The sequence below is a fragment of the Thrips palmi genome, unplaced genomic scaffold (genome assembly GCF_012932325.1).
Source record: "Thrips palmi isolate BJ-2018 unplaced genomic scaffold, TpBJ-2018v1 HiC_scaffold_15, whole genome shotgun sequence".
NCBI classification, from domain to species: Eukaryota; Metazoa; Arthropoda; class Insecta; order Thysanoptera; family Thripidae; genus Thrips; species Thrips palmi.
This window is the reverse complement of record NW_023144624.1, coordinates 2,128,700-2,156,288: the sequence shown is the minus strand read 5'-3', so window position 1 is coordinate 2,156,288 and position 27,589 is coordinate 2,128,700. Positions and strand designations below refer to the sequence as shown.

Genomic DNA, 27,589 nt, shown 5'->3' with positions numbered 1-27,589 from the left:
CCTGCCTGTCTGCCTGCCTGCCTGTCTGTCTGACCGGCTGCTGTAGTTGGCTAGTTGGCCGTCCGCCTGTCTGCCTGTCAGCCTGCCCCTGTCCAGCTCCTCTTCCCTCGATTCTGCTCTATTAGAGCCCGTCGCTGCGGCCAATCGCGACCTGCTTGACCCATTCCCCGAGCCGGCAGCCCGAGCTGGCAGCCCCAGAAGGCAGGCAGCCCGAGCAGCCAGCCCGAGCAGGCAGCAGGCCTGAAAGGGCCGCGACACGCGATATCGCTTAGCCTGCCTATTTCCCCGAGTGTACTCTGGCTCTGGTTATTTTTCCACCCTTGAGGGGCCGACGCGGCCGACGGGCTGGGGGACTGCGCGCGCGCTCGCGTGTGAGTGCGTGCGTGTGCGTGCGTGTGTTTGTGTGCGCGTGCGAGAGAGATGGAGAGAGTGAGGGTATGACAAGTATTAGGGGAATAAGGAGAATTGCAATGAGGGCAAGCAGTTGGTCCGCGGAGGGGAGGCAGAGAGAGTGGGCGAGGGAGAAAGAGAGAAGCGAAGGAGGAGGCAAGGCGAGTCGCTGAAAGGAGTGCGAAGGAAAGGAGGCGGCTGACGTAAAAAGACAGACGGAGACGGAGGCAGTGGGTGGCGGGGGCGGCGGGGGTGGCGCGGGGGCGGCGCGCCGTGTGGGGTGCGCCCCTGCCGCCCCTGCCGCCCCTGCCGCCCTCCTCCCGGACAGTATTTCAAGGCGGTATCTACATCTGGGATCCATTTTCAATTTCCAAGCCGAAATTGGTTGCTTGCTTACATGCCCGCCTTATCCGTACACATTTCACCCACTGCTGGCTTGCTGCCTGCCCGTCTGTCCGTCCCGCCCGGCCGTCCGCCCGCCAGCCCGGCCGCCAGCCCGCCAGCCTGTTGGACGGATGGGCGTGGATGGATGGAATGAAAAGAGGTGGCGGATTGGAAGGGAATTGGCCAACGGGGTGCTCGGCACGGCTCGGCTCGGCTCGGCCTGGCTTCGTGCTTCGTGCGTTAGGCGGCGTTTTTCGGTCGCGGGGGAAAATCGTTGCGGCCAGCCGGAGCGTTGCGTTGTTTCGGCAGTCGTTTCAAGTGTTTGCATCCTAAAAGGAAAGTGGTGGCACAATGTGAAACCGCGTTGTCCGGTCGTCGGGCCTCGTGATGGAGCGGGGTGGCTGGCAGGCTGGAAGTCTTGAAGGCTGGCAAGCTGGATAGCAATCCAGGGCGTCGTGCTCGGCCGTGGCTTGGTCCTGGCTTGGCTTGGCCGTCCCGAGCCGCGTTATCTCCTGACCTTCCCCAAGGCAGTCGTTTTGTAAAGCTGGCTGCCTGTTCGGGCTGCCTGCCTGCTCGGCCTGCCTGCCTGCTCGGTCTGCCCGTTTGGTTGTCTTCTGGCTGCTTGGTCGCACCCGGTCGGAGCGAGCGTCCTGGCCAACCAGAGCACTGCAATGCACGGGCTGGGGGCCTGGTTAACAACAATCCACGTACCAGCTTAAAGTTAGGAAAAACAAAAAGTAAAAGAACCGTCGCTGTCCGCAGTGCAGTCCGACCGACCACGTCCCGCCCAGCCAAGCCCCGCGCGTGCCGCGTGCGTGCCGCGTGCGTGCCGCGTGCGTGCCGCGTGCGTGCCCCTTTCTGGATATTGTTTCCGCTACACCTTGGCCCGCCCCGGCCGCCCCGGCAATACCTCGGAAATGGTTTTCGTTTCAAATTCAACTCGTCGCGGCCGCGCGCGCGCCAGCAGCGCCAGCTGGAGCCCATGATCTGTCTGTCTCTCTTCCTCTTCTTTAATATCTTCTCCGATTTTATCGGCGATGTCGTTTGGTTCCGGAAACACATGGCTTGGATTGCAATGCCAGCGGTCGTAGGCAAATGCCTGTGTGATCGGCATGCTGTGTGTGCGTGCGTGCGTGTGTGCGTGAGCGTTTCCCTGCGGAACACCGCGCTGGGGTGGGCGACGCGGGCGAAGGCTGCTTTAACTCCAATCGACCACCTGCGTCCCGGCGCAGACGCTGCAGTATCGCATAGCGGCGTGTCGTCAGCTGAGTGTCTCGGGTTCAAACACCGGGAGCTCCTTCTTTCCTTGCTTCCTTCTTCTGTTTTCCGGAGCCGCCTCCTTGGCCTGGCTGCTATGGGCTACTGCTTCTGGCGAAGGGTGGAGGAGAGGGAGAGATAGAGAGAGATAGCATCAGTCTAATTGTAAACACGGGCGGTATGAGAATGTGAGGTGTGAGTGGGGGCGGTGCGGTGGCGCGCCTCGGAGGCTCGGAGGGTTGTTTGGGCGGCGTGTTGAGAAAGGCGGTGGGAAGCGGCAGACGCCGAGGAAGGCGCGGAGCAAGGCGGAGGGAGCGAGAGAGAGAGAGAGGGCGGTGCGGCGGCACTGCTGTCTTCCAGTCGGCTCCAAGTCGGAGGGATTGAAAAGCAATTTCAAAGGGACACCGGTGGCCTGGCCGCCCCGTCGCCCCGCCCTCGCCCTGTCCACCGCCTGCGCCAAGCCCGCCAAGCACACATGCCCGGCCTGGCCTGGGCTGCCTGGCAAGGCTGCCTTGCCTGGCCGTCAGACCGGCACCGGCCTGGCCGCCTGGCCGCGCCACTACGGCTGCCGAAACGGATGACTTGTTGATGTTTTTGTTTGCACTCGATTTGAGTGACCGGCAGGGGGCTGCCTGCTCGGCCTGCCCGGCCTGCTGCCGGCCACCGACCGCCACGCGGCCGCCTGGAAAGGGCTTTCGAGATTTACGCGGCAGGGCCGCGTCCGAACAGCGCTTTCGCCGCCGCGAGTGCGAGAGGGACAGGGCGACGCAGCGCCACTGCAGCAGGCCCCTGCAGGGATTGAGGACGGACGCGTATTTTCAATGACCGCGCCTGCGCAGGACGGCAGGCCGCCAGGACACGGGTTCGGCTGGCCAGGGCCTTGGCCAGGGCCTTGGCCAGGGCGGCATGGCGGGGTGGGACGCGCGCGTTCCGCTCGGCCGCTCGCAAGAATTGGACGGCAGTGCGGCCGCCTCGCAGTCTCGCAGTCGCCGAGTTTGTTGAGGTGAACGTTTCCGGTTCAAGGAGCCAGGCCTGCGCGGAGGGGAGGGGGGGGAGGGGAGGGGAGGGGAGGGGAGGGGAGGGGAGGTTCACTGGCATCGCCGGACTCCATTTATGAGGGGCGAGTCGGCCGCCCCGCCGCCATTTTTGCATGCGTTCTCCTCTCTGTCTGTCTCTGTCTCTCTCCCTCCCTCGCCGTGGGCGTCGGCAGCAGTCGGCAGCAGTCGGCAGCAGTCGGCAGCGCTAGCGGCCGGTCCGGCCGGACGGATGCCGGCGAGACGCAGAGCCAAAGTGATATCTTATCACGGCCAGCCGCCCGCCCGCCCCACCCTCTCTCTCTCCCTCCCTCCGCCTCTCTCCCCCCCCCCCTCCCGTGCGAGGAGTCGAACGCCGAGGCCGTGCCGTGGCCGTGCCGAGGCCGTGCGGAGGGGCGCCGTGCGAATTAGCATGCCTCCAGCGAAACACGCGCCATGCATGCGGCCTGATGCGGCGGAGGAGAGGCGCCGTGGTTTCGCCGCTCTGTCTCTCTCGCACTCACGGGCCGTGCCGGAGGGGCCGGAGGGGCGGAACCAGTGTGTGGCATCGCTTGGCTGCAGAGGCGTGGCCGGGCGCGGCGCAGCACGGCGCTGGCGAGCTCGTACGTCACATTATTCGACGCATTTTCACCTGGGTTCTACCGCTGCTGCCTCGGCTGCCGCTCGGCCGTGTTGTTGTTGTTGTTTTCGTCTGGCGCCGTGCTGCTGGTGCTGCAGCCTGCTGGTGCTGCACCCCGCCAAGCAGTCCGCGCTGCTGCGCGCTGCTGTCGGACGTGCCGGACCGACGGTCTCGCGATCGAGCGACGACAAAAAATGCAAAGCTTCTCTGCCATATCGAGGCGTGGCGAGCGGCCGCTCACACACGCGCAGAGACAGGCCCCCCCCCCCCCCCCCCCACACACACCCTCTCTCTCTCTCTCTCTCTCTCTCTCTCTCTCTCTCTCTCTCTCTCTCTCACACACACACACACACACACACACACACACACACACACACGTGCGTGCTGCGGGGGGCATCCTGAATGTGAATACGAATCCAACAAGAAGTGGGCCAAATTCCAATCTTATTGCCGCGGCTTCCGCGCCTCGCTGCCCGCCGCCGCGCCGGGTTTTCAATTTGCCAATTCTAACGGGGGGCCCACCCCCTCCCCTGCCTGGCCGGGGCGTCGGACCTTCGCGTCTCGTATTATCGTCGTGCTCCGTCTGGCCCACTGTGTGCCGGCCGCGCGGCAGTCGTCTCTCTCGCGCGCGTTATTGACTCGCGTTATGCCCAATATGTGTTGGATTGGCCGCCCCGCCCCGCCCCGCCCCGCCCCGCCCCGCCCCGCCTCGCCCCGCCCCGCCTCACCCCGCCCCGCCTCACCCCGCCCCGCCCCGCCCCGCCCCGCCCCGCCTCACCCCCCGCATTCATCTCGCAGTTCGTATTTGACGAAACAGACAAGGGGGAATGAACTTCGGGAATGCAAGTGTGGCTGTGCGTGTGCGTGCGGCACGGGGCTCTGTTTCGTGTTTTCTTTTTTCGTATTTTCGAGATGAGCGAGGTCACTCTGAGTGAGTGCGATGAGGAGTGTGCGTGCGTGCTCCAGTGTGGGCCAATCCACTCGATGGCTTTGCATCGTCTTGACTTCCACTGGGGCGTGGCGTGTGCTGGCGGTGGTGGGGGGACGCGCGCGTGTGTGCGTGAGTCCGTGTCCGCGTCTGTGCCTGTGTGCGTCTGTGTGTGTGTGGTCGCAGGACATGACAAATGGCCGCTGAAAAGTTTCCTCATTCCTATTTCCCTTTCTTTCCTGATTGAAGAAAGCAAGTGGGGCTGTGTGTGTCCGGCTTGACCCGAAAGTGGGGGAGGGGGGCGGGCAAGTCCTGCTGAACGGGACAGGGGGATGAAATATCTCCCCGTTGAGCGCGGCGACGCGGCAGCGCGGCCCGAGGTAGAATGGAATAGGAGCCAGCCAGCCAGCCCAAGGTTCGCGGCGGCACGCGGCACGCCCCGGCCGAGGAGGGCAGCGGCAAGGATATCGGCCAGTATAAAAGTTTGGAAAGGGCTTCCAAGGGAGGGGGAGGGGGATACCATTAAAATTGAATTTTCCACCTTTGTTGCCACTGCGCGGCCAAGCATGCCATTGGAGTGCGCGGAGACATTTGTACTCTCTTTCTCTCTCTCTCGCTCGCGCTTGCTTCCTCTCTCACGCGCGGGAAAGACGCGGCGACGGAGCCTTGCGTGATCTGCGATGTTACCTAACTCGCGGTGGCCAGCTCCCTGTCGACTCGCTTCGTCCCTGTTCGTCGTGGTCGTCGTGGTCGTCGTGGACTTCTTGACCGTCGTGGACGTCGTGCACGTCGTGGAGGGGACGTCGTAGCCGCCTTGGATGGCTGCGGCTGGCTGCTCCGCTCGCTGGGCGGCGGGCGGCTCGGCGGGCGCCGTGACGGCGGGCAACGCGCTGCGCACCGCTGCCCTCGCGTTGCCTACCCTGCCGGGCTGACGCTGCCGACGGAGGCAACCGCCCGACCCGCTCCGCTCCGCGCTGCGTTGCGGCCATCTCTCTCTCTCTCTCTCTCTCTCTCTCTCTCTCTCTCTCTCTCTCTCTCTCTCTCTCTCTCTCTCTCTCTCTCTCTCTCTCTCTCTCTCTCTCTCTCTCTCTCTCTCTCTCTCTCTCTCTCTCTCTCTCTCGCACCATCATGGGACGTCGCACGAGTGCGAGAGAGACAGGGAGAGTGGATCCGGCCGCGGAATCAGCGTGCCGCCGCGCCCCAATAAAGCAAACTCGCGCAACTTTTCCATTATCGGGATGGGTTTGCAGTGCGGGAGACGCGCTGCTCTACCGCGGCGCGGCGCGGCGGTCAGCGGGAAGGGCTTGTAGTTGGACGGGGAGGGTCGGAATGCACGGCGAGGCGTGGCGAGGCGTGGCCAGCGATCCATTTTCATCACCGCGTACGTCTGTCTCTGTCCCTCTCACTCCGACACGCGACGCCCCACGAGTGCGAGAGAGGCAGCACGACGGACCGACCCTTCCCTTCGGAGTCAGTCTGCAGGGCGGCCGGGAGCAGCGTTGCCTCCGCCACCCCACTGATTCGGCGTGTGTGAATAGGGACACGTCGTCCGGCCGGAGGTGGCCGTCCTGGACGTGGCCGCCGTGGACGTGGACGGCGCTATCGGCGAGGTAACCCGGGCCACCCGGTCGAAGGCGCGAGGGCGTCCCCGCGCACCGTACCGGAGCCAGCCAGGCCTATCCAAGGCGCGGCCCGCAGACCGATTCCGAGAGTCCATCTCGTCGCTCTGTCTCTCTCGCACCTGTACGGGACGCCCCATGGGTGCGAGAGAGACAGAGCGGCGAAAACGGCTCTCGGAATCAGCCTGCTGTCGAAAAGGAAATGGGGGTAGGGCCGGACGCTTTCCAACAGATTTAGCAGCGAGTCTCGGCGGGGCGGGGCGGGGCGGGGCGGGGCGGGGCGGGGCGGGGCGGGGCGGGGCGGGGCGGGGCGGGGCCGCGGATCCAATCCGACCGTGCCGCGGAGGAATGCGCGTTCCGCGGCGCGAGTCGGCGAGTCGGCCCGACACCCCCGACACCCCGACACGCCAAAATTGTTTTTCTTTCCCTCACTGCGCCTGCTGCGCCGCTTGACCTTGGCGCGCGCACGGCGGCACGGCGGCCACCTCGGTGCCGGTTCGCCGGTATCGGGCGCGCCTCCCCCGCCGCGCCCCGCAGTGCGTCTTGCAGGCTGCAGCCCGCCCCCCGCCGCCTCCGCCGCCGCAGCCTCTGAAATATTCGTCCGCAATGAGGAGCCATGAAGGCGCGGCCTGGCGCGGCCCCCCGGCGGGCGGGCTGGCTGGCTGCGGGCTGGCGGCGGCGCGAGTAATCTCTTGGATGGCACCCAAAGCACCAGGGCGGCGAGGGGGCCGTAGTCGGAGTGCGGCGGCGCGGCGGCCCGGCCCGACTTTGGCCGTTTTGCCTGGACAGCATCTGTTCCTCCGTTCCTTCGGCTGCCTCGGTTTCCGGCCGACGAATCCCTTTCTCGAGTTCTCGGCGCCGCCGTGCGCGCTGCACGTTCGGCTTGGACTATCGCCGTGTAAATCTTGAGGCCGAATCCGAACGGCGGCGGCGTCGTCGCCGTGTCCCCCTCGCACCGCCATGCGACGCGCCGCGAGTGCGAGGGGGGCGGCGAGCTGCGAGCGCGCGGGGAGGACACGTGCTTCCTGCCCTGCAGCCGTCCGTGCGCGAGGCGCGAGGCGCGAGGCCGACCTGTATCGGCGCCACGGCCCCGGTGCGGCGGAGCAGGCGGAGCGGGAGGGATGGCGCGGCGGACGGCGAGCTCGGCGAACACGGCCAGGGCGATGTTCGCTATCACCGGGCTCACGCCTGAGCGGCTGCCTGCCTGCTCGGGCTGCCAGCGACGTCTTGCTCGGAGTCGTCTTGCTCCCGTGCGCGTCGCCCCGCCCCGGTTCGGTTCGGTTCGGACCGGCTGCTGCCTGGCGCGCCGGGCGCTTGGCGTCGTGGAAGTAATCAACGCCGCGGGGCGCCTCGGCGGGCCGGCTAATGTGACACGCGGCCTTAAAGGGGCCTCACGTCTCCAGACTCGCGGACCGACGGACGGACGGACGGACAGACAGGCAGCCTTTGTCCGTCCGTCTTTCCGCCCGGCCGCCCCGTCGTCTAATCCCTCGCCTGGCAGTGCCCTGGCAGCGAGGGGTCAACAACTCTGGATTTTGGTGTACACCGAATACATGATTATGCCGAATATTTAAGATTATGGAGAATATTGCGATTATTAAGATTATTTTTGATTATGGTGATTATTTTTGATTATGGTGATTATTTTGATTCTAAGTGAATATTGTGAATATTCGTGATTATTGAAATTATTGGTAAAGATTCTGTGAGATTATAGAGATTATCGTTGATTATCGCGATTATAAATGATTATTAGTGAATATGGGATGATTATCAGGGATTATCGGAAGGAAAAAAGCCCTTACATGGAAAAAATGGTTGCATGTATGTACCCAGCATTTGTTGTGCACATGACACGTAGGCTTGATTATTCGTGATTACGAGTGATTATTGGCAATATTCTGGGATTATCTTTGATTTTTAGTGATTACTATAGCGATTATTATGAATATTTCCGATTATTGTGATTATACTGAATACGGTTGAATAGTATGATTATACTGAATATGGTTGAATATTATGATAATATTACTGATTATCAATGATTACCAACTGAGCGTACACCGAATATCCCGAGTTGTTGACCCCTCGCCTGGCAGTGCCCTGGCAGTGCCTGCTCCTTGACGTGTGAGTGTGAGCGCGCCGCGCCGTGCGAGAGTGCGAGTCCCACCTGCGCGCTCTCTTCATAATTCGTTATCACTAATTAATCAGCCACTTGCTATTTCTCTTTGGCTCTGCTCCGCTCCGCTCGCTGCTGGCGCTACTACACTGCCGCTACCGCTGCTGCTCCACTAGTTAGTTGGCCCCTCTCATCCTGTCTGTTTGAACTGTCTGCCTGTTTGCCTACCTGGCAGCCCGGTCAGCCGGTCTGTCGGGCTGTCCGTCGGGCTGTCCGTCTGTTCGACGCCTCTCACTCATTACTCGGAAACAATCCCGGCCGCAATTACGCAAAGTGGCTCCGGGCGTTCGGCGTGTCGCGGCGCGGCGCGGCCCAGTGTACCTGGCACACACAGTCGCCCACTAATCCACTCTGCCGGCGCGTTTTTCTCCGCGAATCAATTGCCATGCCAGTCGGCTGCCTCCGAACAGTGCCCGTCTCTCTCCCTCTCAGGGAGCGTTTCGCCGTCGGGGCGTGGGGGCGCGAGAGAGACGGCCTGCCGGTTGGCCCGCCGCGCGCACGGATCACTGTTTGTGTGAGTTTTTCCCCCCTGCGAATAACATTCGAGCTTGTGACATGCGAGCCTCGCGCCGCTCGCGCCGCGTCGCAGCTGTACGTCTGCCAATAGTCGTTTTTGAGCTCGCTTTTGGCGCCAATTATTCACGTCTGCTGCCAATAAGCGCCGTCGGGCCGCGCAGCCGTCATGATTGCCGAGCGACCGACCCACGGTGGGCGGAGGCGGTCGAAACTTTAGACGCGATTTGATCTCCAGAGTCGCTAAATGGGACTCGAACCGAACGTGTGACCCCACCAATGGATTGCTCTCGGAACGAGGAATCCATTGGAGGGGCCACATGCTCGGTTCGAGTCCTGTTCAGCGAGTCTGGAGCTCGAAACGCGTTTCGAGTTCTGGCCGCCTCCACCGGTCTTCTGGCCCACTGTGCGCACCCTTCTCGCCGCCCTTGGCGTCCGTCCCTTTCCGCCCTTCCCGGCGAGTCCCGCGCGAATTACTCGGCCCATTCGGCGAGCCGTGGCGGCCGGCGATATTAATAAGAGTGTTTGTTTTAAAAGAGGCCAGTTTACAAATTAAAAAGCAACACTGGAAACGAGACGAGCAGCGCCAACGCCGCCGCCGCCTAGCAGCAAGAGCAGCAGGGAAAGGAGGAAGAGAGAATGAAGAAACTGTTGCTAATTTTCAATTACAGTCGAGCGCAATAATTAATTTTTTTTCTCGGGACGTACTTTATCGTAATGTGCCTTCATGGCGCGCTGCTCCGCGCTGCTCCGCGCTGCTCCCCATGCCGCTTTGACGTCGTACCGAATTTCGCTTCTAATGAGGGCGACTGATAAATGACGGTGTCGCGTCGCCTTTCTGCTCGCGGCGGCCCGCTTGGCGCGGCGTGGCGGCGCGGCCCCGCCATTCAAATATTTGCGTCCCGCCGAGTGTCGAGTGCGCGGCGGCATGTCGTCCCGGCGCCGGAAAAAAACATCAACAAGAACAAAAGAACAACGCAACACACACACACACCTCAAGTTTTATCTGAGCTTCGCGCCGTACGTTGGGCGCCGTACGACGCGGCCGCGGGGGCGGGATGGCCCTGGATGGCCCTGGATGGCCCTGGACGGCCCAGTGCCCCGCCATGCCGCGCCACTGTTTGCACGCTGGCTGCTGCCTGCGGACTCGTTCCGAGAGTCGTTTCGTCGCTCTGCCTCTCTCGCACCCATACAGGACGCCTTTTGAGTGCGAGAGAGACGAGTCTCGGAGCTGCTTCTGCCGGCCGGCGGTCATGCAGGGCCATGCCCCGCCGCCATGCCGCCGCCGCGACCACCGGGCGGACGTCGCCGCGCTCCCCGCGGACGGCCTGTGCGCCCCGGCCGATTTCTCATGGCACTTGATTGCACCTTGCGGTGCACCGGCGGCCGGACGGCGGCGCTCCCGGACGTCGTACGAGGCCGCACCGCGCGCCGCGCACGTAGCACGGCGGACGTGCAAACAATGGCCGTGCCGGCCGAGGCCGTGCAGTATCTCGCCGTGGGGAGGAGCGCGGCGTGGCGGCGCGGCGGCGGGGCGGCGGAGGTCCGGCCGCCATGAAACTTTGATCGGGAAAGGATAAAGTTACTGCAGTGCATGTCGGAGATGTCCCAGGCAGCGCTGGCAGCGCCGTGGGGCTGACGGCGTCCCCGCCCCGCCCCGCCCCGCCGGCCCGGGCAGCAGCCGGCGCGGATTAAACATGAGGGGGGCGGCGCGGGGCGGCGCGGGGCGCAACGCCAGGTGGAGGGGGCGGGGGGAGTCGAACCCGGGCCGAGCGCCGCCGAGCGGTGTGTCGCAGCAGCAGCAGCAGCTCGGTAATTAGCGTGTTGTGTTGTGTTCCGTGTCAGCACGCGCTACGCCGCCAGGCTGCTCCTGCCCGGCTGCCTGGCTGGCACACTGTGCGCTGCTGTTGCCTGCCTCCCTCCGATCGGGACCGCACCGTTTTCTAATTGGCCTCCTTGTAAGCCGGCCTCGGCTTATGACGACAGCCCTTGATATAGCGCGAGGAAACTGGCGGTCGACGCCACTGGCTTCTTCTTCTCCTCCCTCTTCTTCTCGTTCTTCTTCTTCTTCTCCTTCGCCTAGACCTTCCTCTCGCAAGCTCCGTCCTCCACTCTCCACTCGCCTCTCCATATTGGATGAGGCGACCGCGGACACTCTGGTGGTGGCGGCCCGGCGGCCCGGTCGGTCAGATTAGGTAAGATGATGAGAAAATGATTGGATCCGGGACGACAAAGGGAGCGGGCGGCGAGGCCGCATTCCGCCTTCCACCGCCTGTCGCGGCGAGGCGCGGCGAGGCACGGCCGGGCTGGGCTGGGTCGTCGGGGAGTCAAGCACGTTTACATTACGTGTATCAGCTTATGCCATTTTGACGCCACGCCGCGCAGCCAAGCCAGCCAGCCGGGCCGCCCCGCTCGCCCGGCCTGCCACCCCCAGCCTCGCCCAGCCTCGCACAGCCTCGCACAGCCTCGCACAGCCTCCCTCTATCCGGCCTGCGTCGCCTGCGTCGCCTGCGTCTCACACACGACGCCTCCCCAATCCATTAGGTCTGCCGCAACACCCAATATCACATCCACCCCGCCCCGCTCCGCCGCGCCGCGCCACGCCGCGCCACGCCACCCCCGCCCCGCGCGGCGGCAGCTCTTACCTCTTTACCCCGGTGACCGCCGGCGTCGAAACGACTGCAGTGCGTGCTGCCGGCCCTGCTGGCCCTGCTGGGTGCTGCGGGCCGCGCCTGGCTGCCCGGCCAGCGCCACCGTTACTCTCCGATCCGTTTTTCCAGACCACTAGCGCCGCGCGCCGCGCCTGGCCGCCCGGAGCCCCGCCGCCGCCGCCGTCGCGTCGCCCATCAAAAGCTGCTTAAAAAAAACATACCCGTTATTATTGGCACTAGATTCCCCCTCCCTCCCCTCCGCTCCGGACCAAGCCTACATTAGGATGCCGCGTGGCGGCGGTGGGGCCGGGGGAGGGGGGGAGCGGCCGAGAAGTACTTTATGGGGTTGGCCAAAACGCTCGCCGGGGTTCTCATATGGGGAGTGCGAACGTGGAGGGCGCGGCGGGGCGCGGCAGGGCGCGCAGTTCAATTGGATTGCCTCACGCGGTGTATAAACCTGAGAATGATACGGTGGCCGTGCTTCGCGCCTCGCGCGCACCCCACGCGGCGCCATATTTATTTTTCTCGTTTTTTCGTTTTTTCTTCTCGTGTTTTTAATGACCGGGAGTACCTGCCACGGCGTGTCGTTCGGGGCGTTTGCTGCCTTTCATCGCCATGGTCGCATTAACATCCCCCTTCCCCCTCTCCTCCCCGGCCCCGGGAGGATCGGGTTGGATCTCGCCGCCCCTCCCCCTCCCCAAGGGCGCCGGAAGTGGGGTGCGGGGGGGGCGACTTGCCCCCCCCCCAAAATCTGGTGGGGGGGGCATCGCCCCCCCCATTTTCAGACACAAAAGTGCCATTTTGAGCTCGGAATAGAGAGAAAAATATAGCAAAGTCGCAAATTCTTTGATTTTTGGCTTCTAGCTCGCTTCGCTCGCAAGTTTCTTTCATTTTCCTCTATAATTTTACCGTTTGGCTCGCTTCGCTCGCCAATAAAGCATGTAATTATGCTCTGAAAAAGGCAAAAGTTGTGCTAAAGTCTAGAATTGTGTGAATTTTCGCTTTAAGCTCGCTTCGCTCGCTGGATTTGTAACATTATTAAAGAAATCTAAACCGTATTGGGTGTTGCCCCTTAACGGTAGGCAACCCATCAATTTTTCATAAAAATTTCGCCCCCCCCCACCAGAAACTACTTCCGGCGGCCCTGCCCCTCCCCCGCCTCCGCCTTCCTTGGAATTGTTTTGGCGCCAATAAAGCGTAAAATTGCGGACATATTGATGTTGAGGCGCGGCGGCGCGGCGCCGGGGCTGCGTCCGAGGGGGGCGCCGCGGCGGGGAGATGGGGTGATAATGGCTTGGCCCGGCCGTGGGCCGTGGCCCGGCCTTGGCGGCGAGCGGACGGGCCGACAGGCAGACGGACAGATCTTTCGGCGCTAATCATACGCCGCGTTGGGACAATCCTCGATGCAGATCGACTCGGCGGCGGCGCGTTGCGCACGCGACGGGGATGGCTCTGACGAGGTGTAGTCCCTTCGCCCTGCCGCCACCCTGCAGTCTGATTCCGAGAGGCGTTTCCGTCGCTCTGTCCCTCTCGCTCCTGCACGGGACGCTCCGCGAAGTGCGAGAGAGACAGAGCGACGAAGACGAGACTCTCGGGATGAGTCTGCCGCCGCCCTGCCGCCGCCCTGGAGTGTCTCCTTCCGGCCGCCACTGCCGGTGGCAATCAGTGCTTTGATTACTGATTCCGAAGAGTCGTCTCGCGGCCGCGCGGGACGGCCCTGAGTGCGACAGAGACGGATAGCGACTCTTCGGAATCGCTCAGCAAAGAAAGACAGATTCACCCCTCGGTGGCGTCGTTCCCGCACCACTCGAACGCTCGCGCCATTTCCCCCCGCGTGTATTTATTACTTTTCAGAGCACGCTGTCCGGTCTTCGCTCTCCGCTCTGCGTTCTGCGTCCTTCCCCTAGCAGCAGCACTCTCTCTCTCTTTCTCTCTCTGGCCGTGCGAGTCCATTTCGCGGCGACGAAGACCGAGAAGACACTGGCCTTGATTCTTTACGTAACTCGCACAGCTTATTGTGCAGTCGCGGCGAGGGAAGGGTACACTGGGAGGGCGGCCGCGGCTTTGGGCAGCGCCACACCCCTCCTCCCCTCTCTAAACCCCCTTCCACCCCCCTCCCACCCCCTTCCCCTTTCTCCCAAGAGCCCCCACTAACTCTGCCCGTCTCAAAGAACCAATCTAGATGCTGTAATTGAAATCCACACAATGTCCATCTGACCCCCAACCCCTCGGTCCTCCGCGCCGCCCCGCCCGCCCCGCCCGGCCTGCCCGCCACGCCAAGCGGCTCCCCTCCCCCTTTTCTCCACCTCCCCCACCCCCTTCTTTGCCCCGCTGATCCACCGGGAACAGCACACTCTCTTTTCTCCCTCTCTCTCCCTCCCTCCTGCCAGCACTGCGACCGTCTCGCTCGCTCGCTCCTTACACGCATTGTTGCATTTTTGTGTTGCAGGTGGGCATGTGCCGCAGTAGCCCGACCAGCCCGCCCCGCTTGTCCAGTTCCAGATTCCAGAGACCAGCAGTGAGTAAAAAGAGAGAGAGAGAGAGAGAGAGAGAGAGAGAGAGAGAGAGAGAGAGAGAGAGAGAGAGAGAGAGAGAGAGAGAGAGAGAGAGAGAGAAGGGGTGGAATAAAGGACGTGTAGCTCTCTGGCTTCTGGCTGCTCTGCTCCGCTCTGGCCGCCCGCTTTTCCGCTTTTCCGCTTTTCTCCGATTTGCAGCGAAAGGCGAGAGGGATGGCTGTTCCGGGCGACTGGAGGGCCGATCCCGAACACTTGCTCTCGTCGCTCCGTCTCTCTCGCACTCACGCGGCCGCAGCGGCGCGGCGTAGGGGTGCGAGAGGGACGGGGCGGGCGCGCTGCGCGCCGGGCGTCGCGTGGCAGTGGCGTGGCAGTGGCGTGGCGTCGCGGAATGAGTCGGGACTTGTGCGGTCCGTGCGGTCCGGCCGCACTTGGGCGGCGCGTCCGGCGTGGCTGCCTGCCTGCCTGCCTGCCTGCCTGCCCGCCTGCCTGCCTGCCTGCCTGCCTGCCTGCCCGCCTGCCTGCCCGCCTGCCTGCCTGCCTGCCTGCCTGCCTGCCTGCCTGCCTGCCTGCCCGCCTGCCTGCCTGCCTGCCTGCCTGCCTGCCCGCCTGCCTGCCCGCCTGCCTGCCTGCCTGCCTGCCTGCCTGCCCGCCTGCCCGCCTGCCCGCCTGCCTGCCTGCCTGCCTGCCTGCCTGCCTGCCTGCCTGCCTGCCTGCCTGCCTGCCTGCCTGCCTGCCTGCCTGCCTGCCTGCCTGCCTGCCTGCCTGCCTGCCTGCCGGGCTGTGGCTCTTAGGGGGATTGGAAAGTGCGTCTTCCTTTGGACCTTTGGGCAGCCGGCTCGCCTCGCCACCACTGCAGGGAGTGCACACATTTCATCAGGGTGGAAACACATCCCTCTCAGGCGGCCAGCCAGCAGCCAGCCAGCCAGCCGGCAGCGGTGGCTGAAAGGACCGCGCCGTTTTTGTAGTCGCAGGGTGAAAGGGTAAAGGCTGTATAATTACCTGGACTTTTTTTCTATCTTGGTCGAGGAGGCGCTCTCTCTCGCTCTCGCCGGAGACGCCCTTTGAGGAAGCAAAAAGTTTTTCTCTTTGTGGCGAGAGGGCCGCGCACCGCGCACGCGGCGGGCGGTAGGCCCTCTGTCTGTCCTTCTTGCACCCCACGAGAGAGAGAGAGAGAGGGGGGGGGGAGACAATCAGCCAGGCCGGCCGGAGTGGCGGAATGGCAGTGCATCCGTGTGACACGTTTGTCCGGATTTGGGCGCGGGCTGCCGGCTGGCTGCTCGGGCTGGCCGCCTGGCCTCGCCGCTCGATTTCCCAGGGGCCTTTTTCCCTTTTCCGCCTCTAAGTCTTTAATGCAGCCGTGTATGCGCATCGCGGCACCGCGGCATCGCCCAGGGCATCGTGGCACAGTGGGCCAGAGGACCGGGGGAGCCGGCTCAAACTCTAGACGCGTTTTGAGCTCCAGAGCTTCTAAATGGAACTCGAGCCGTACGTGTTACCCCACTAATAGATTCCTCGTCCGGAGAGTAGTCGATTGGTGGGGTCATACGGTCGGTTCGAGTCCCATTTAGCGTCTCTGGAGCTCAAAACGCGTCTAGGGTTTCGGCCGCCTAGCCTCCACCAGTTTTCTAGCCCACTTTGCGCGGCCCGGCAGCCCCCCACTAGAAAAACAAAGAAAAGGTCGACGCCAGTGGTGGAGTTTGAACCCGGGACCGCTTCCGCGACACCTCGCCCTCGCCGCTGCAGCGCCTCAAGTACTTTCCTTCCTCGGGGTCCGTTTCCCGAATGGCGATTTTGATGGAAAACTTTGGCCCTTTGGCGCTGCCGGCGCGCTATGTGCGCGGCGCTGGAGGCTGGAGTCTTTGTCTCTCTCACGCGCCCCCGCGGCACGGCCCTCGAGTGCGAGAGAGACGGCGCGACGCGGGCAGTGTTCGGAATCTGCCTGCTGGAGCCGTGCTGGCCGCGCTGGAGCGAAGGGGCTGCCGTCGCGCCGCCGTGCCGCCGCGCGCAGGGCCATTCCAGCGCCAATCCAGGAAGCGACCGCTTCCACTGCACTGCCGGGCACTAGCAGTGCCGCGTTCGTCGCCAGCCCCGCTCGACGGCGAGGGGAGGGCCTTTATTAGGAATAACCACTCTCTGGATCGCTAGTTTCACGCGGCCCGAAACTCGACAACTCTCGATACACGACAGAGGAACCTAATCCCTTGACGCTGTTGCAGGTAGAATGAGGATGGACGCCAAGACCGAGGCCCAGAAGTGCGCGGGCTGCGGCAAAATCATCAGTGAAAGGTGCGTGTTGTTCCGTTTCGCTTCTTCTCCGTCGTCCAGTGGCGCTCCGGCCGGAGCGCGCGGGGTCTTCCCTGGCACGGCCGTGACCGCGCGACTGTTGCAGGTTCCTGCTCAAGGCCATGGACCTGTTCTGGCACGAGGACTGCCTCAAGTGCGGCTGCTGCGACTGCAGGCTCGGCGAGGTGGGCTCCACGCTGTACACCAAGGCCAACTTAATACTCTGCAAGCGGGACTACCTCAGGTACGCTCGCACCCCTCACCCCTGCGCAGTGGGCCAGAAGACCGGTGGAGGCGGCCAAAACTCGAAACGCGTTTAGAGAGTCGCTAAACAGGACTCAAACCGAACGGATGACCCCACCAATGGATTCCTCGTTCGGAGAGCAATCCATTGGTGGGGTCACACGTTCGGTTCTAGTCCCATTTGGCGACTCTGGCGCCGTCCGGAATTTTGGCCGCCTCCACCGGTCTTCTGGCTCTGGCCCACTGTGCCTGGTCGAGTAAGTGCGCGGGAAGCGCCAGCCGATCAGTGCCGATTCAAACGCCCCCTCTTTGGCCGTTCCAGATTGTTCGGCAACACGGGGTGCTGCGCGGCCTGCACCAAGGTGATACCCGCCTTCGAGATGGTCATGAGGGCCAAGCACAACGTGTACCACCTGGAGTGCTTTGCGTGCCAGCAGTGCAGCCATAGGTGAGTGTGTGTGTGTGTGTGTGTGCCGGGGCCCGTCCCTGGCGGCCGCGCCGAGGGGGTCGTTTTGCTGCGGTGCGAATGTTTCTTTCAGGCGCGTCGGAACGGCAACGGTGAGACAATGCGGCGGCCATTATGATCGGAAAATAAACAAAAAAGCGGCTGAATAAATAAATAAAATAAATAAGTAAATAGATCGGAGTGCAACACACTTGCCGCGGCCCTTTGATTTCCCCTGTGCGCCGTAAAGACCGCTGTGCCCGGACGGAGGGGCGGGTCGCGTGCGAGGCGGCGGCCGTCCGGTGCGGCGGTCCGGCGTCCAGCCAGGTCCAGCGGCCCGGCCCGTCCCGTCCGGCGGCCGCGTCGCACTCCGCATCCGCTCTTCGCACGCAGACACCCCCGGCCAACGCCAGGCCCACGCCAGGCCCACGCCACGCGACGCGGTGACCGGCCGCGGGGTAGCGCCGCGCGCGGACATACCCCGCGCCGCAGCGGGGCGTATGCTCGCCCACTCACGGCCCTCTCTCTTTGTTCGCAGGTTTTGCGTGGGCGATCGGTTCTACCTGTGCGAGAACAAGATCCTCTGCGAGTACGACTTCGAGGAGCGGCAGGTGTTCGCCCACATGGTGTACTCGCCGTCCACCGTGGCGCACCTCAAGAGACAGACGTCGCACCTGCCGGTCAGCGCTCAGGACGCGCAAGTATATATTGTTGGAATGGACGGGACGGACAGGCGGGCACGCCGGGCAGTCGGCGGATTCCGAGTGGGGGGTCTCTCTTTCTCTGTCGCACTCATGGAGCGTGCTGTGTGGGTGCGAGGGAGACAGACCGACGCGAACTCCCGTTCGGCATCAGCCCGCAGCGCGGGGTAGAGGCGGGGCGGGGCAGGATGACTAGGCCACTGGTAGCTAGCTACATTGTCGCCCTCTTGCACTTGCGTGTTGAGTCGCTTGCTGTCGATCCATTGTAGCAATATGTAATTGAACCGTCTGTTACTTTAAGAGGATGTAGCTTGCCCGGTGTAGTGCACCTCGCGGGGACTAGCCGTGGGTTTGTCTCTGTCGGGCGTGGTTTTGAATCTGAGTGTCCGTGTTGCAGCCTGGCGGCCCGGGTGGCACCGTCACCTCCCCGACGACGCCGGCCCTCCTGAACGGCTCGCCGCCCGTCAACGGCTCGACGCGGACGCCCCTGGCCGTCACGGGCGGCACGGGCGGCACCAACGGCGCCGGCGTGCAGCCCTCGCCCGGGGACCCCCACCGCGGCGACCTCAACAACAACATGGGCATCGTGGGCAGCCAGAGCCCGCTGCCCTTCAAGAACCTGCCCCCGCTGTCCATGGCGGGGAGCTGAGGGGAGGACGGCCCTTCGGTTGGACACTGTCACAGTGCCCCCGAGTGCTTCCGCGAGCACGGGCGGCCAGGGACGTAGCGCGTCGCTGCAGTCGCTGCCCACCCGGATTTGTACAAAGCCCGAATGGATATTTTATGCTACCTAATTGTTGTGTTAGTTAGCCCTTTCAAATTGTTGCTGTTAAGAAGGCGAATGAACACTGACACTGTTGATGAAACTCTTTGTTTCCCCTTCCAAATTTGGCTCCGCATGTCAGCTTTCTAGCACTTTTCTTCGATGTATTGTTATTCCATTTGTAGATGGGGAGGTATCAACAACCCCTGACCGTGTTTTCCCTTGTTTTCGTCAGTTTTCCGGCCAAAGCCTTAACTTATTGTTGACGAAGAAAAGAGCCAAGCAAGCGGGGTGCCGAGCCAAATGACATGCACGCAAGTCTCTAAGACCCTCGCTACTGTACTGTACGATAGAAGCACCGATAATGTAAACGTTCGCCCGAACCGTTAGACGGAACTATTCAAGAAGAAATCCCCGCCCGACTATGTAAACGTGGCTCTGTATAATGTTTCTATTTGAATCGCGCGCTCTTCGATATTGTCTCCGGTATGAAATCATGTTCCTGTTTCACTCTTTCTTGTTTTTTTGTTGTCTTTTTGGTGATTTGTTTAAGCTAAATCGCGCGTTTGTGAAGATGGCAGATGTTTCTCTTAGCTAAGACGGTTTGTGTCGGAGCTCCGCGCAGTTGTTGGACTTCCCTGATGGGACCCTTCCATTCCAGATTCGTTTAAATTTGTTGCTGTGGTTACCTAACGTGAGTAGGGATGTTTATGTTTAAATGTGCCATAAAATGTGATATAAGTGACGCATCTAGTCGTCGGCACTGCGGAAAGAGCGGAGGAATGACACTTTGTTTATTGTTTTGCCGACCGTTATTTTTTTATGCTCAACTTCATTCGGGGCCGACACTTCCTCAGTGTTTCTCTTTACTGTGGAAATGATGAAAATGACTGTGACATGCTGTTAGGTTATAGTGAACGGCGAATCCTTTTTGCCGATGTTGTATACTGATTTAATATTGTTTATCTGTATATATAGTAGAATAAATACACAATGTGATATAAGAAATAGGCCGGCGCAGTGCTTTCTGTTTCTCCCCCGGCCCCTCGGCGTCGCGGCGCGGGGTAGCGTCGGCGCGTCCGCTCGCGACGCCACCGACTGGCGCCACCTAGCGGGCGCGGGGCCAAGCAGAGCCGGCGCGGTCCGCGCGTGCGCATCGCAGACGCCCCCACACTCACAAACTGCCGATAAAGAATTTGCCATGCAAAGCCCCTCTGTGAGGGAAGCCGCAGGTGGAGAGTGCCTGAAAGGAGATTTCGCGACGGGGATCAAATAACAATTGCTCCATGCACTGACTTCACGTTCGTTGCTGGGCGCTGGGCGGCCGGCGGCGCGGGGTTGTGGACGTCATGTTGTTCTCGCCCCCGCCCCCTTCCCGCCCGCCCGTCTGCCGCCGGTCTGTCCGTCTAGCGACGCGGCGGACCACGCCTGATCTGCGCATCCCGTCAGTTCTAGGGTGAGCGTCCATCCCCGACCATCTCCCGCAGAAGCCGAACAAAAAAAAAAAAACGAACAAACGAACCGACCGAGGAACGAGCCGATGCGCCGCGAATCGAGGAAAAAGTGCAGAGCCGCGAGGAAGATTAGCTTTCATTGACCCGCTGTGGAGAAGAAATTGCAGTGATACTCGCTACAGTGGTAAAAGAAAACAGGAAAAAGGATTTTGCTGATTAAAAAAAAGAGTAAAATCATACGACAAAGGTGCTTCTTCACCCTGGGATTGGATTGACTGCACGACAGGTAATGTTAAAAATTCGCTCCATCCCATTTTCTGTGACTGAAGTTATATCCAGACACGATTCAGTCTTTTTGGATGTGTGTCTATACATGCCCGAGGCATCGTAGACTTCTAGTTTTTATAGTACCAGGGCGACGCCGGGCGCATCCCTAGACCGACTCAAGGCTCGGCGAGGGGCTCAACAGGGTGCAGACGTTAAGCTCTAGTAACCCCGTTCGGCCACCTCATCCTCCGCCTGCTAAAAATGCAACGCCTCGCAGAAAATGCCTTTACCCCATTCCATTTATACGCGCCTCGTCCACTTACGAATGGCGAACCATTTTGATTCGCCGCGCGTGTTGGCTTTTTCTTCAGGTGACATCGTCGAGTTGGCGTAAATTGAAGAAGGGCACTCGTCTGATTTGACGCGAAGCCATGCGAGAAGTGCTGGCCGGCTGGCCGCGCTCGTCGGGCGTGCGGGGCGTGCGGGGCGTCGTGAGGGCCGCGAGTGCCGCGGCAACCCGGCCCGCCATCAATAACACGGTCTCGACGACGTCCCCGCGGTTCGCGCCGCGTGCCGTTCGGCGCGGACCTCGCGGGCCTCGGCCGGCCGGCCGAGCGATTCAGCAGATCGGTTCGTCGCTCTGTCTCTCTCGCGCACCTACGGAGAGCCCCGTGAGTGCGACAGAGACAGGGCGACGATACGACTCTATTCCGAATCGCCCGACACGGCAGCTTCTGCCGCGGAACTCGGCGACCGCCGCGAGTGCGACAGAGACGGCCATGTAAAACGATGCATCTGTGCCAGCGAGTTGAGAGGCTTTGGTCTGAATGGGCTAAGTGACTCCAATCAGCCGGCAGGGCGGGGCGGGGCAGGGCGTGCGCGGCGTGTGCGTGACTGGGAAGAAAGAGGCGCGAGGCGGGGCGGGGCGGAAGCGATCACAATCAGAGTATTTTCAGCCCGCCAAAAAAGAAGCGCTCGCGAAGCGGTGATATGACGAGAGCCGGCGTCGGCGGCATGCGTGGAGTAAAGCCCCTTCAACTAGTGTAGGCGCACCGCGGCGGCTCGCCGACTCAATTACTCATGATTCCGTACGCATGCACACATCGGGGACGCCCCGCAACGTCGCCGGCGGCGAGGCCGGCCTGGGCCGGCGCACCACCCTTCTTGATGTCTGCGTTAGCTTGCAGGCGGAAAAACAAACATCGCCCACACAAAGGGAACGACGACTTACGATCGGCTGCACCTGGGTGGATTCGAACCCGCCACTCACGCTTCGGAAGCCGACCTCCTGGCCCGCGTGGCCACGCCGCACAGTCAGCAGGGTAAAGGCGGTGAAAACCCCGGAGTCGCTAAATGGGACTCGAACCGAACGTGAGACCCCACCAGTGATTGCTCTCCGAACGAGGTGTCCATTGATGAGGTCACACGTTCGGTTCGAGTCCCATGTAGCGACTCTGGATCTCAAAACGCGTCCAGAGTTTTGACCCCCTGCGCCGGTCGTCTGGCCCACTGTGCGCCGGCGGACACGGGGTGAGTGGCTAGAGCGCAGCGATGGGTGGCGTCGCGTCCGGGAGGCATGGACTCGGACAGCGAAAGCTGCTTAGTGCGTGCGGGGTGGCGCGCGCGCCGTGACGTGTCGATGAATTGCCGCGACGCGCGCTGCGCCTGCTCGCCGGGGGACGGCGGGACGGCCCAGGGGATGGCCGGATGGCCCTTGCAGTGGCGCTGCAGGTGACGCGCTGCGCTTAGTCGCGCTGCCCGGCCGCCTGGCGGGCCTGGCCGCCGCCCAAGAGGCGAAGGGCGCCCACTGTAATTTACTTTCATTTGTGGCCTCACCTGTTGGGGCCGCTTCAAAGTAGTAGCCAGTGTCCGCCACCCCGCCGCAGTGGCCCCGCCCAGGGACACCGTCGCTCAGGTGTCTCGCCAGGCGACCCCGGGGAGTCTGTCGTCGAGGGTTAGCGTTGGCGTACTTGCGGGACAGTCACAGAAGTTCCCTCAAAGACACTCCAATTCACAAGGGAGTTTTCGGAAACACCGTGAGGACTTTCTTCATTGACCGTAAGTCATTTCTCCATTACTTGGCGCCGACGTGCGTGCGCGTTCGCCCGGGCGCCGCATTGTCATCCCGATGTGACTCGCGGGCTTTTCTTGTTTGGCAACCACGCAGGACGACTGGCTGACGGGGCGCCGTCGTGTAGCGCGCGGGGCGGGGACGCCGGGACGCCGGGACCACGACGACGACGGCGCGCGTTAGTTTTACTCGGCCAAAAATCGGACCTAGGCGTGCATTCCTGGCATCGCCCCAGATTGGCGACGGCGCGGCCGCGCGCGGCGGACGGGCATGTCGGGCATGATGAGGCATAACCCCGGGTGGGGCTGGGGGCTGCGCTGTGGGGCCACGCTGGGGCTGGGCACAGGGAAAACCGGGCGTAGCCCGCTAGCTCTAGAAAGTCTCATAATGCACTTTTCATCGATTCGATTTGTATCCTTGTTCCTCGGGGGTCACCACCAGAGCAGATGATCCATTAGTTTTCAATGAGAAAGTGGCGCTGAGGTGTTGCGGGGATTTGCAGTTGTCGTGTCTTGGGGTGAGGCAGGGTTTCTCGCGCTGTGACTGGCTGCGGCTCGTTGGCCCCGCGGCGCCTCGCTGCATTCCGCTGCACTGTAGCGCGCTGCCAAACCTCAGTCTCATTTGCGGGCCGATATGTAGGCGCGACGTGTGCTTCGCGGACAATGAAGGCGGGCGGGGCGGCCGGGCGTCGTCTGCTGCATGTTGCTGCACTGCGAGCAGCGCGTTAGCCGCGCCGCGTCGGGCCGGGCTGGCTGGCCGCGCCTGCGCCGCGCCGCACCCGGTGGCCCCGCCACGTCACATCCCTAATTGAAGCACATCACATACATCAGCCGGGAGGGGGGCCGCCGGGCCGAGGCGGCCGGGCTGCGGTGGACGGGCTCTGTTGTGTTGGCTGAGGAGCTCTTTGAGAGCAGGGGCCAAGGCGTCTGCCAGCGCGGCGGCACGCACAACGCGTACTCGCGTGCGCACTGCACGCCCTCGCACACAAAGGACAACGGAGACGTTTTCCGTAGTTTGACGCGTCGCGTGCTTGTCGACGCCATGTCGCGCGGCGGACGCCGTCCCGAAATAGAGTGAGTGGTGCAGTCCGCGAACCGCGGCGTGCAGGCCAGACCTCTGGGCCGGACGAGCCGCGCGCTGGTCAGCCCGGGCCAATGCCAGCGGCCAGGCGAACGCGCCCGCCCCACAGTTTACCGCCTGTACCTTACACACTAGCCGCCTGGTTTGCTTGCCGTGTCGGCAAGGGAGCGCGCCGCAAGGTTTTTGGCGGAGCGGCCGACAGGTTTCGCCCCTGAATGGCTGAAAGCAGACCGACCCGCGCTGGGGGCAGGGTGCGATGGCAAAACGTAAACAGGCGGAACAGAAATACGACGGCGCTGTGCGGACGTGGACGCGGCCCCCGAAACCGGCAGCACGGCGACGGTGTGCCCATGCGCGAACACCCCCCACTGGGACCCCCGTTTACCCGCGTGCAGATGATCCCGCCCGCCTCGAAGACCACCTCGCGGATCCCTTCCCCCACCCCTCGTCCTGCGTCAGGTGCTTATGTTTGCCGACCCATCCTTCTTCACGCGTGAAATGGCGGGCCGTGGGTGGCCGCCGCGGCCGAGGCCCGGCGTGTTGCACACCAGCAGACACAAAGCACGCCGGCCGGGGCCGCCGGGGCCGCCGGCGTGGCGGGGAGGGCCGTACGCTCCAGATACATTGCCGCGCGTTTCCTGCGCGGTTGGCGGCCCAGTTCTCGCTAAACTAAAACTTGACGCTGGAAACAATTATTGCTCTTCGTTGTTGCGCAGGTCAAGATCCCCACGATGGAGAACCAACCGGAGGCTGTCGTTTACTCGAAGAAAGGCCGCAAGCGGGCAGCCTCTTCGGCGGAGCAGCCGCAGCCGAAGAGGTTCCAGGACGACGCGGTCCTCGAAGACGGCGTCCATGAGGTGGAGGAACAAGAGGGCGGCATCCGCGGGGTTGCGGTGCGCAAAGTCCACGAGGCTGTCCAAGTAGAAAGTGGTGAAGAAGGCGTCGCTCGCGAGGTGGCTGACCACAAAGACTCCACGCCGCCAGGGCCACTTGTCCGCCAGGACACGTTCACAAAGGACGATGGCGCCGCGACGGAGCAGTTCTACATCCCCGTCGAGCAGAAGGAGAACTCGGGGCGCAGGGAGGCGCTCTTCAAGAGGCTGGCGGCCAGGAGGAAGGAGAGCAGCGCGGCCGCGGCCACTCGGCGGGCCGCGCAGGCGGCGGCGAGCAAGACGACCTCGTCGGAGAGCAGGAAGACCAAGGCGACGCGACGCAAGGCACAGCCGGCACCGCCACAGCAACGGCCAGAGACGCAGCCCCCCGCCCTGCAGCGCCAGGGCACCTTCACCATCGAGGACGACGACGAGAACCCTCGGCAGCAGAAGGAGCAGGCCGCCGACCTGATGGACCCCGGGGAGGACCCCGGGGAGGACCCCGACGACGACGCGACGGCAAGCTTGAAAACGGTTGCGGAGATGCGCGTGGCGCTGGCCGCCCTGCGACGGGGACGCGCGGCGGCGGAGCGGGCGGAGCGCGCGGCCAGGGAGAGAGCGTCCAGGGACGCGCACCGGACGCGCGCCGCGCTGCAGGACCTGCACGCCCGCCTGGCCGCCACCCGGGAGGCGCTGCACGCCGAGAAGGACGGCCTGCACCGCAAGCTGAGCGCCGACTTCAAGAGGGCCATGGCCGACCGGGAGGCTGTCTGGCGGCAGGAGCGCGAGCGGACCACCGCCCAGGTAAACGTGCGTCAGCGTGGCATCTCAAGGCACATTTCAGATGGGTCCGAGAAGCACCCATCCGACGAACTCGCCGTGTTGCAGGTGCGCGCCCTGGAGACAGAGCTCCGCACCGCGCGGGCGCAGCTGGGGTCGATGCAGGCGGACGCGCTGCGGAAGGCCTCGACCACCGAGGCGGAACTGCGACGGGCCTTCCACGACCAGGAGGCCGCGTTCCGCGCGCAGATCGCGGAGGTGGCGGCGCAGAGGGACAGCCTGCAAGCCCAGCTCCGCGCCAAGGACAAGCTGGCCGCGCAAGGTGCGACGGCGGGTGGCGACGCCAAACGACCGGTGGAGGCGGCCAAAACTCGAGACGCGTTTTGAGCTCCAGAGTCGCTAAACAGGACTCGATCCGAACTTGTAACCCCACCAATGGATTCCTCGTGCGGAGAGTGATCCATTGGTGGGGTCACACGTTCGGTTCGAGTACCATTTAGCGACTCTGGAGCTCAAAACGCGTCCGGAACTTTTGACCGCCTCCTGGTCTTCTTGCCCACTGTAGGGCGGCAACGCCGGCAAATCAAACGGATCGCCATGCCAGAATGCTCACGTTCACGCCGTGCTTGGTGTCGTTGCAGACCGGCCGGCCAGTCCGGCGCGCGGCGTGAGGACCGGCGCGAGGCCCGCCCCCCGCGACGAGGCGCTGCAGCGCTCGGCGTGCGCGTTGCGCAGGGAGCTGCAGGACGCGCGCAAGAAGCACGCGCTGCTCGAGGCGCAGCTCAAGGAGGCCCAGCTGCAGGCCGCCAGGAGGCCCGCGCCCACACTGCTGGACGCCGAGCTGGCGCGCGCGCTGCACGCCAAGGAGCAGGAGTACCGCAGGGACGCCGCGGAGGCCGCCAAGAAGCACGACGCCGTGGAGGCGCAGCTCAGGGACGCCCTGCGAGCGCTGCGCGACGCCGGCGGAAACAAGGCACAGGTGGGGAGTTAGACTGACTTTAAACCCCTTAAAACCACTGCCCATATAATATCCTCATACATAGACCACGAATGGTTGTTCACTTGTGTTCAATAAGTATTCATTGAATTCATTAAAATATTCATAGGTCCTTCTCTGTACACAGAAATAGCGAGTCATTGCCCTTTTTGTTCACGTCTGTAATATTTATACTTCAATAAAAATACTTTTGTTGTCATCAGGAAAAGGCAGCCAGTCGGCCCGGGAAACAGATGACGCTCGCCCTAGAATCTCACAGACAGGAGGAGGAGGACAAGGAGGAGGACAAGGAGGAGGCGGAGGGCCACCCCGCGGCACCCCGCGAGCAGGTCCAGCAGGTCCAGCCGAGACGCCGCCACAAACGCCGGCGGCAGGACCCGGAACCGCCGGAACCGGAGACGGAGGAAGACGACGACACCCAAAGCAACGAACACAACGACGAACGACGACGCAGACTGCTCCAGGAGTTGGAGCGCCTGCGAGAGCGCAACGCGGCGCTGCAGGTGAGTCGGCAGCCACTGCGGGTCCGCACGGCAGTGAGGGTCCGCGATTGGAATCGAGTGGAAGGGAACAGGGTTGCCAGACCCTGAGTAGGCCAGTGCGCCACCAGAGCGCGCTCTGAGCGCCACCGGGCGCCACGGAGGCCAAGTCGCCACAGATCGCCACCGGACCGCTCAAGTCGCCACTCTGGCGCCACGGGTCGCACTTGATCGCCATCGAGGCGCCACCGTCGCCACCCGTTTCGGCGCGCAGATTCGGCCGGCCGAGGGCCAAGGAGCGCGGAAATGTCCCTAATCCCTGATCCGCTGGCCGAGCGGCGAGCGCGCCGAGCCAAATCGCCACTGGTCGCCACCGATTCCGCGAAGTCGCCACGCCAGCGCCACTCGGGAGGCCAAATCGCCACTCAGGTCGCCACCGAAACTCGGCGCCACTTCGGCGCCACTCGGGCAGGTCGAGCGCCACATTGGCGCTCTGGCGCCACTTCTGGCAACGCTGGAAGGGAACTGAATGGCGCGCCGGCAGGGCGGGCAGCCCAACGGGCACCGCGGAGCGCCGCGACTCCACCGCCTAGTACCGCCCCCTGGCGGCGGCGCGGCGCACTAGACACGCTGGCGGCGCCCGGGAGGCGGGCAACTCATCGGGCAGCGGCTGCCGCGGGTTCATTCCCCGCCGGCCGGCGCCAGCGCGCCCACTCCGAACAACGCTTCGTCGCTCTGTCCCTCTCGCACTCATGGGGCGCCCCGCTGTTCGGACGCCGCCTGGCTCGGCCGCGACACACCCCGCGGCCACTGCGGCTCGCGAGTCGCGCTGCCCCTGAGTAACGAGGGGGCGTATTAGCATACAGTGAGTACCCAGTCAGTGTCCCCGCACTGCGGTGCCACGGCACTGCCACGGCAGTGCACTGCACGGCCCGTGACCCAGGCGGGGCGGGGCGGCGCTCAGGTGTGACCCAGGAATGGCGCGCACGCCGGCACGCCCGCCGCGGACACGGCCTGCCTCTCGGCCTCCTTGTCGTCCTCCCCGCCGGCCGGACGCAACACGG

At 63.4% G+C, this 27,589-nt stretch overlaps 2 protein-coding genes across 10 annotated transcripts in view; both read left to right on the top strand.

Moving 5' to 3' along the window:
* LOC117641525 (LIM domain only protein 3-like) overlaps positions 1 to 19,535 on the top strand; it is a 29,336-nt gene extending 9,801 nt beyond the window's left edge. For 3 of the 7 annotated variants that reach the window (XM_034378930.1, XM_034378931.1, XM_034378932.1), the window contains 6 exons: positions 14,024 to 14,092; positions 16,307 to 16,376; positions 16,480 to 16,617; positions 16,939 to 17,064; positions 17,600 to 17,762; positions 18,160 to 19,535. In XM_034378930.1, coding sequence (XP_034234821.1) covers positions 16,312 to 16,376; positions 16,480 to 16,617; positions 16,939 to 17,064; positions 17,600 to 17,762; positions 18,160 to 18,411 — 744 coding nt within the window. In that variant the 5' untranslated portion in view covers positions 14,024 to 14,092; positions 16,307 to 16,311 and the 3' untranslated portion in view covers positions 18,412 to 19,535. Of the gene's footprint in view, positions 1 to 14,023; positions 14,093 to 16,306; positions 16,377 to 16,479; positions 16,618 to 16,938; positions 17,065 to 17,599; positions 18,073 to 18,159 lie in introns of those variants that run through there. The other 4 variants (XM_034378935.1, XM_034378934.1, XM_034378933.1 and 1 more) reach the window with 4 other exon arrangements.
* A 422-nt stretch (positions 19,536 to 19,957) lies between these two features.
* The window catches only part of LOC117641412 (protein MLP1 homolog), a 59,766-nt gene continuing 52,134 nt past the window's right edge, over positions 19,958 to 27,589 (top strand). For all 3 annotated transcript variants that reach the window (XM_034378705.1, XM_034378704.1, XM_034378703.1), the window contains exons 1-5: positions 19,958 to 20,265; positions 24,114 to 25,073; positions 25,158 to 25,371; positions 25,691 to 26,028; positions 26,250 to 26,549. In XM_034378705.1, coding sequence (XP_034234596.1) covers positions 24,129 to 25,073; positions 25,158 to 25,371; positions 25,691 to 26,028; positions 26,250 to 26,549 — 1,797 coding nt within the window. In that variant the 5' untranslated portion in view covers positions 19,958 to 20,265; positions 24,114 to 24,128. The remainder of the gene's footprint in view (positions 20,266 to 24,113; positions 25,074 to 25,157; positions 25,372 to 25,690; positions 26,029 to 26,249; positions 26,550 to 27,589) is intronic.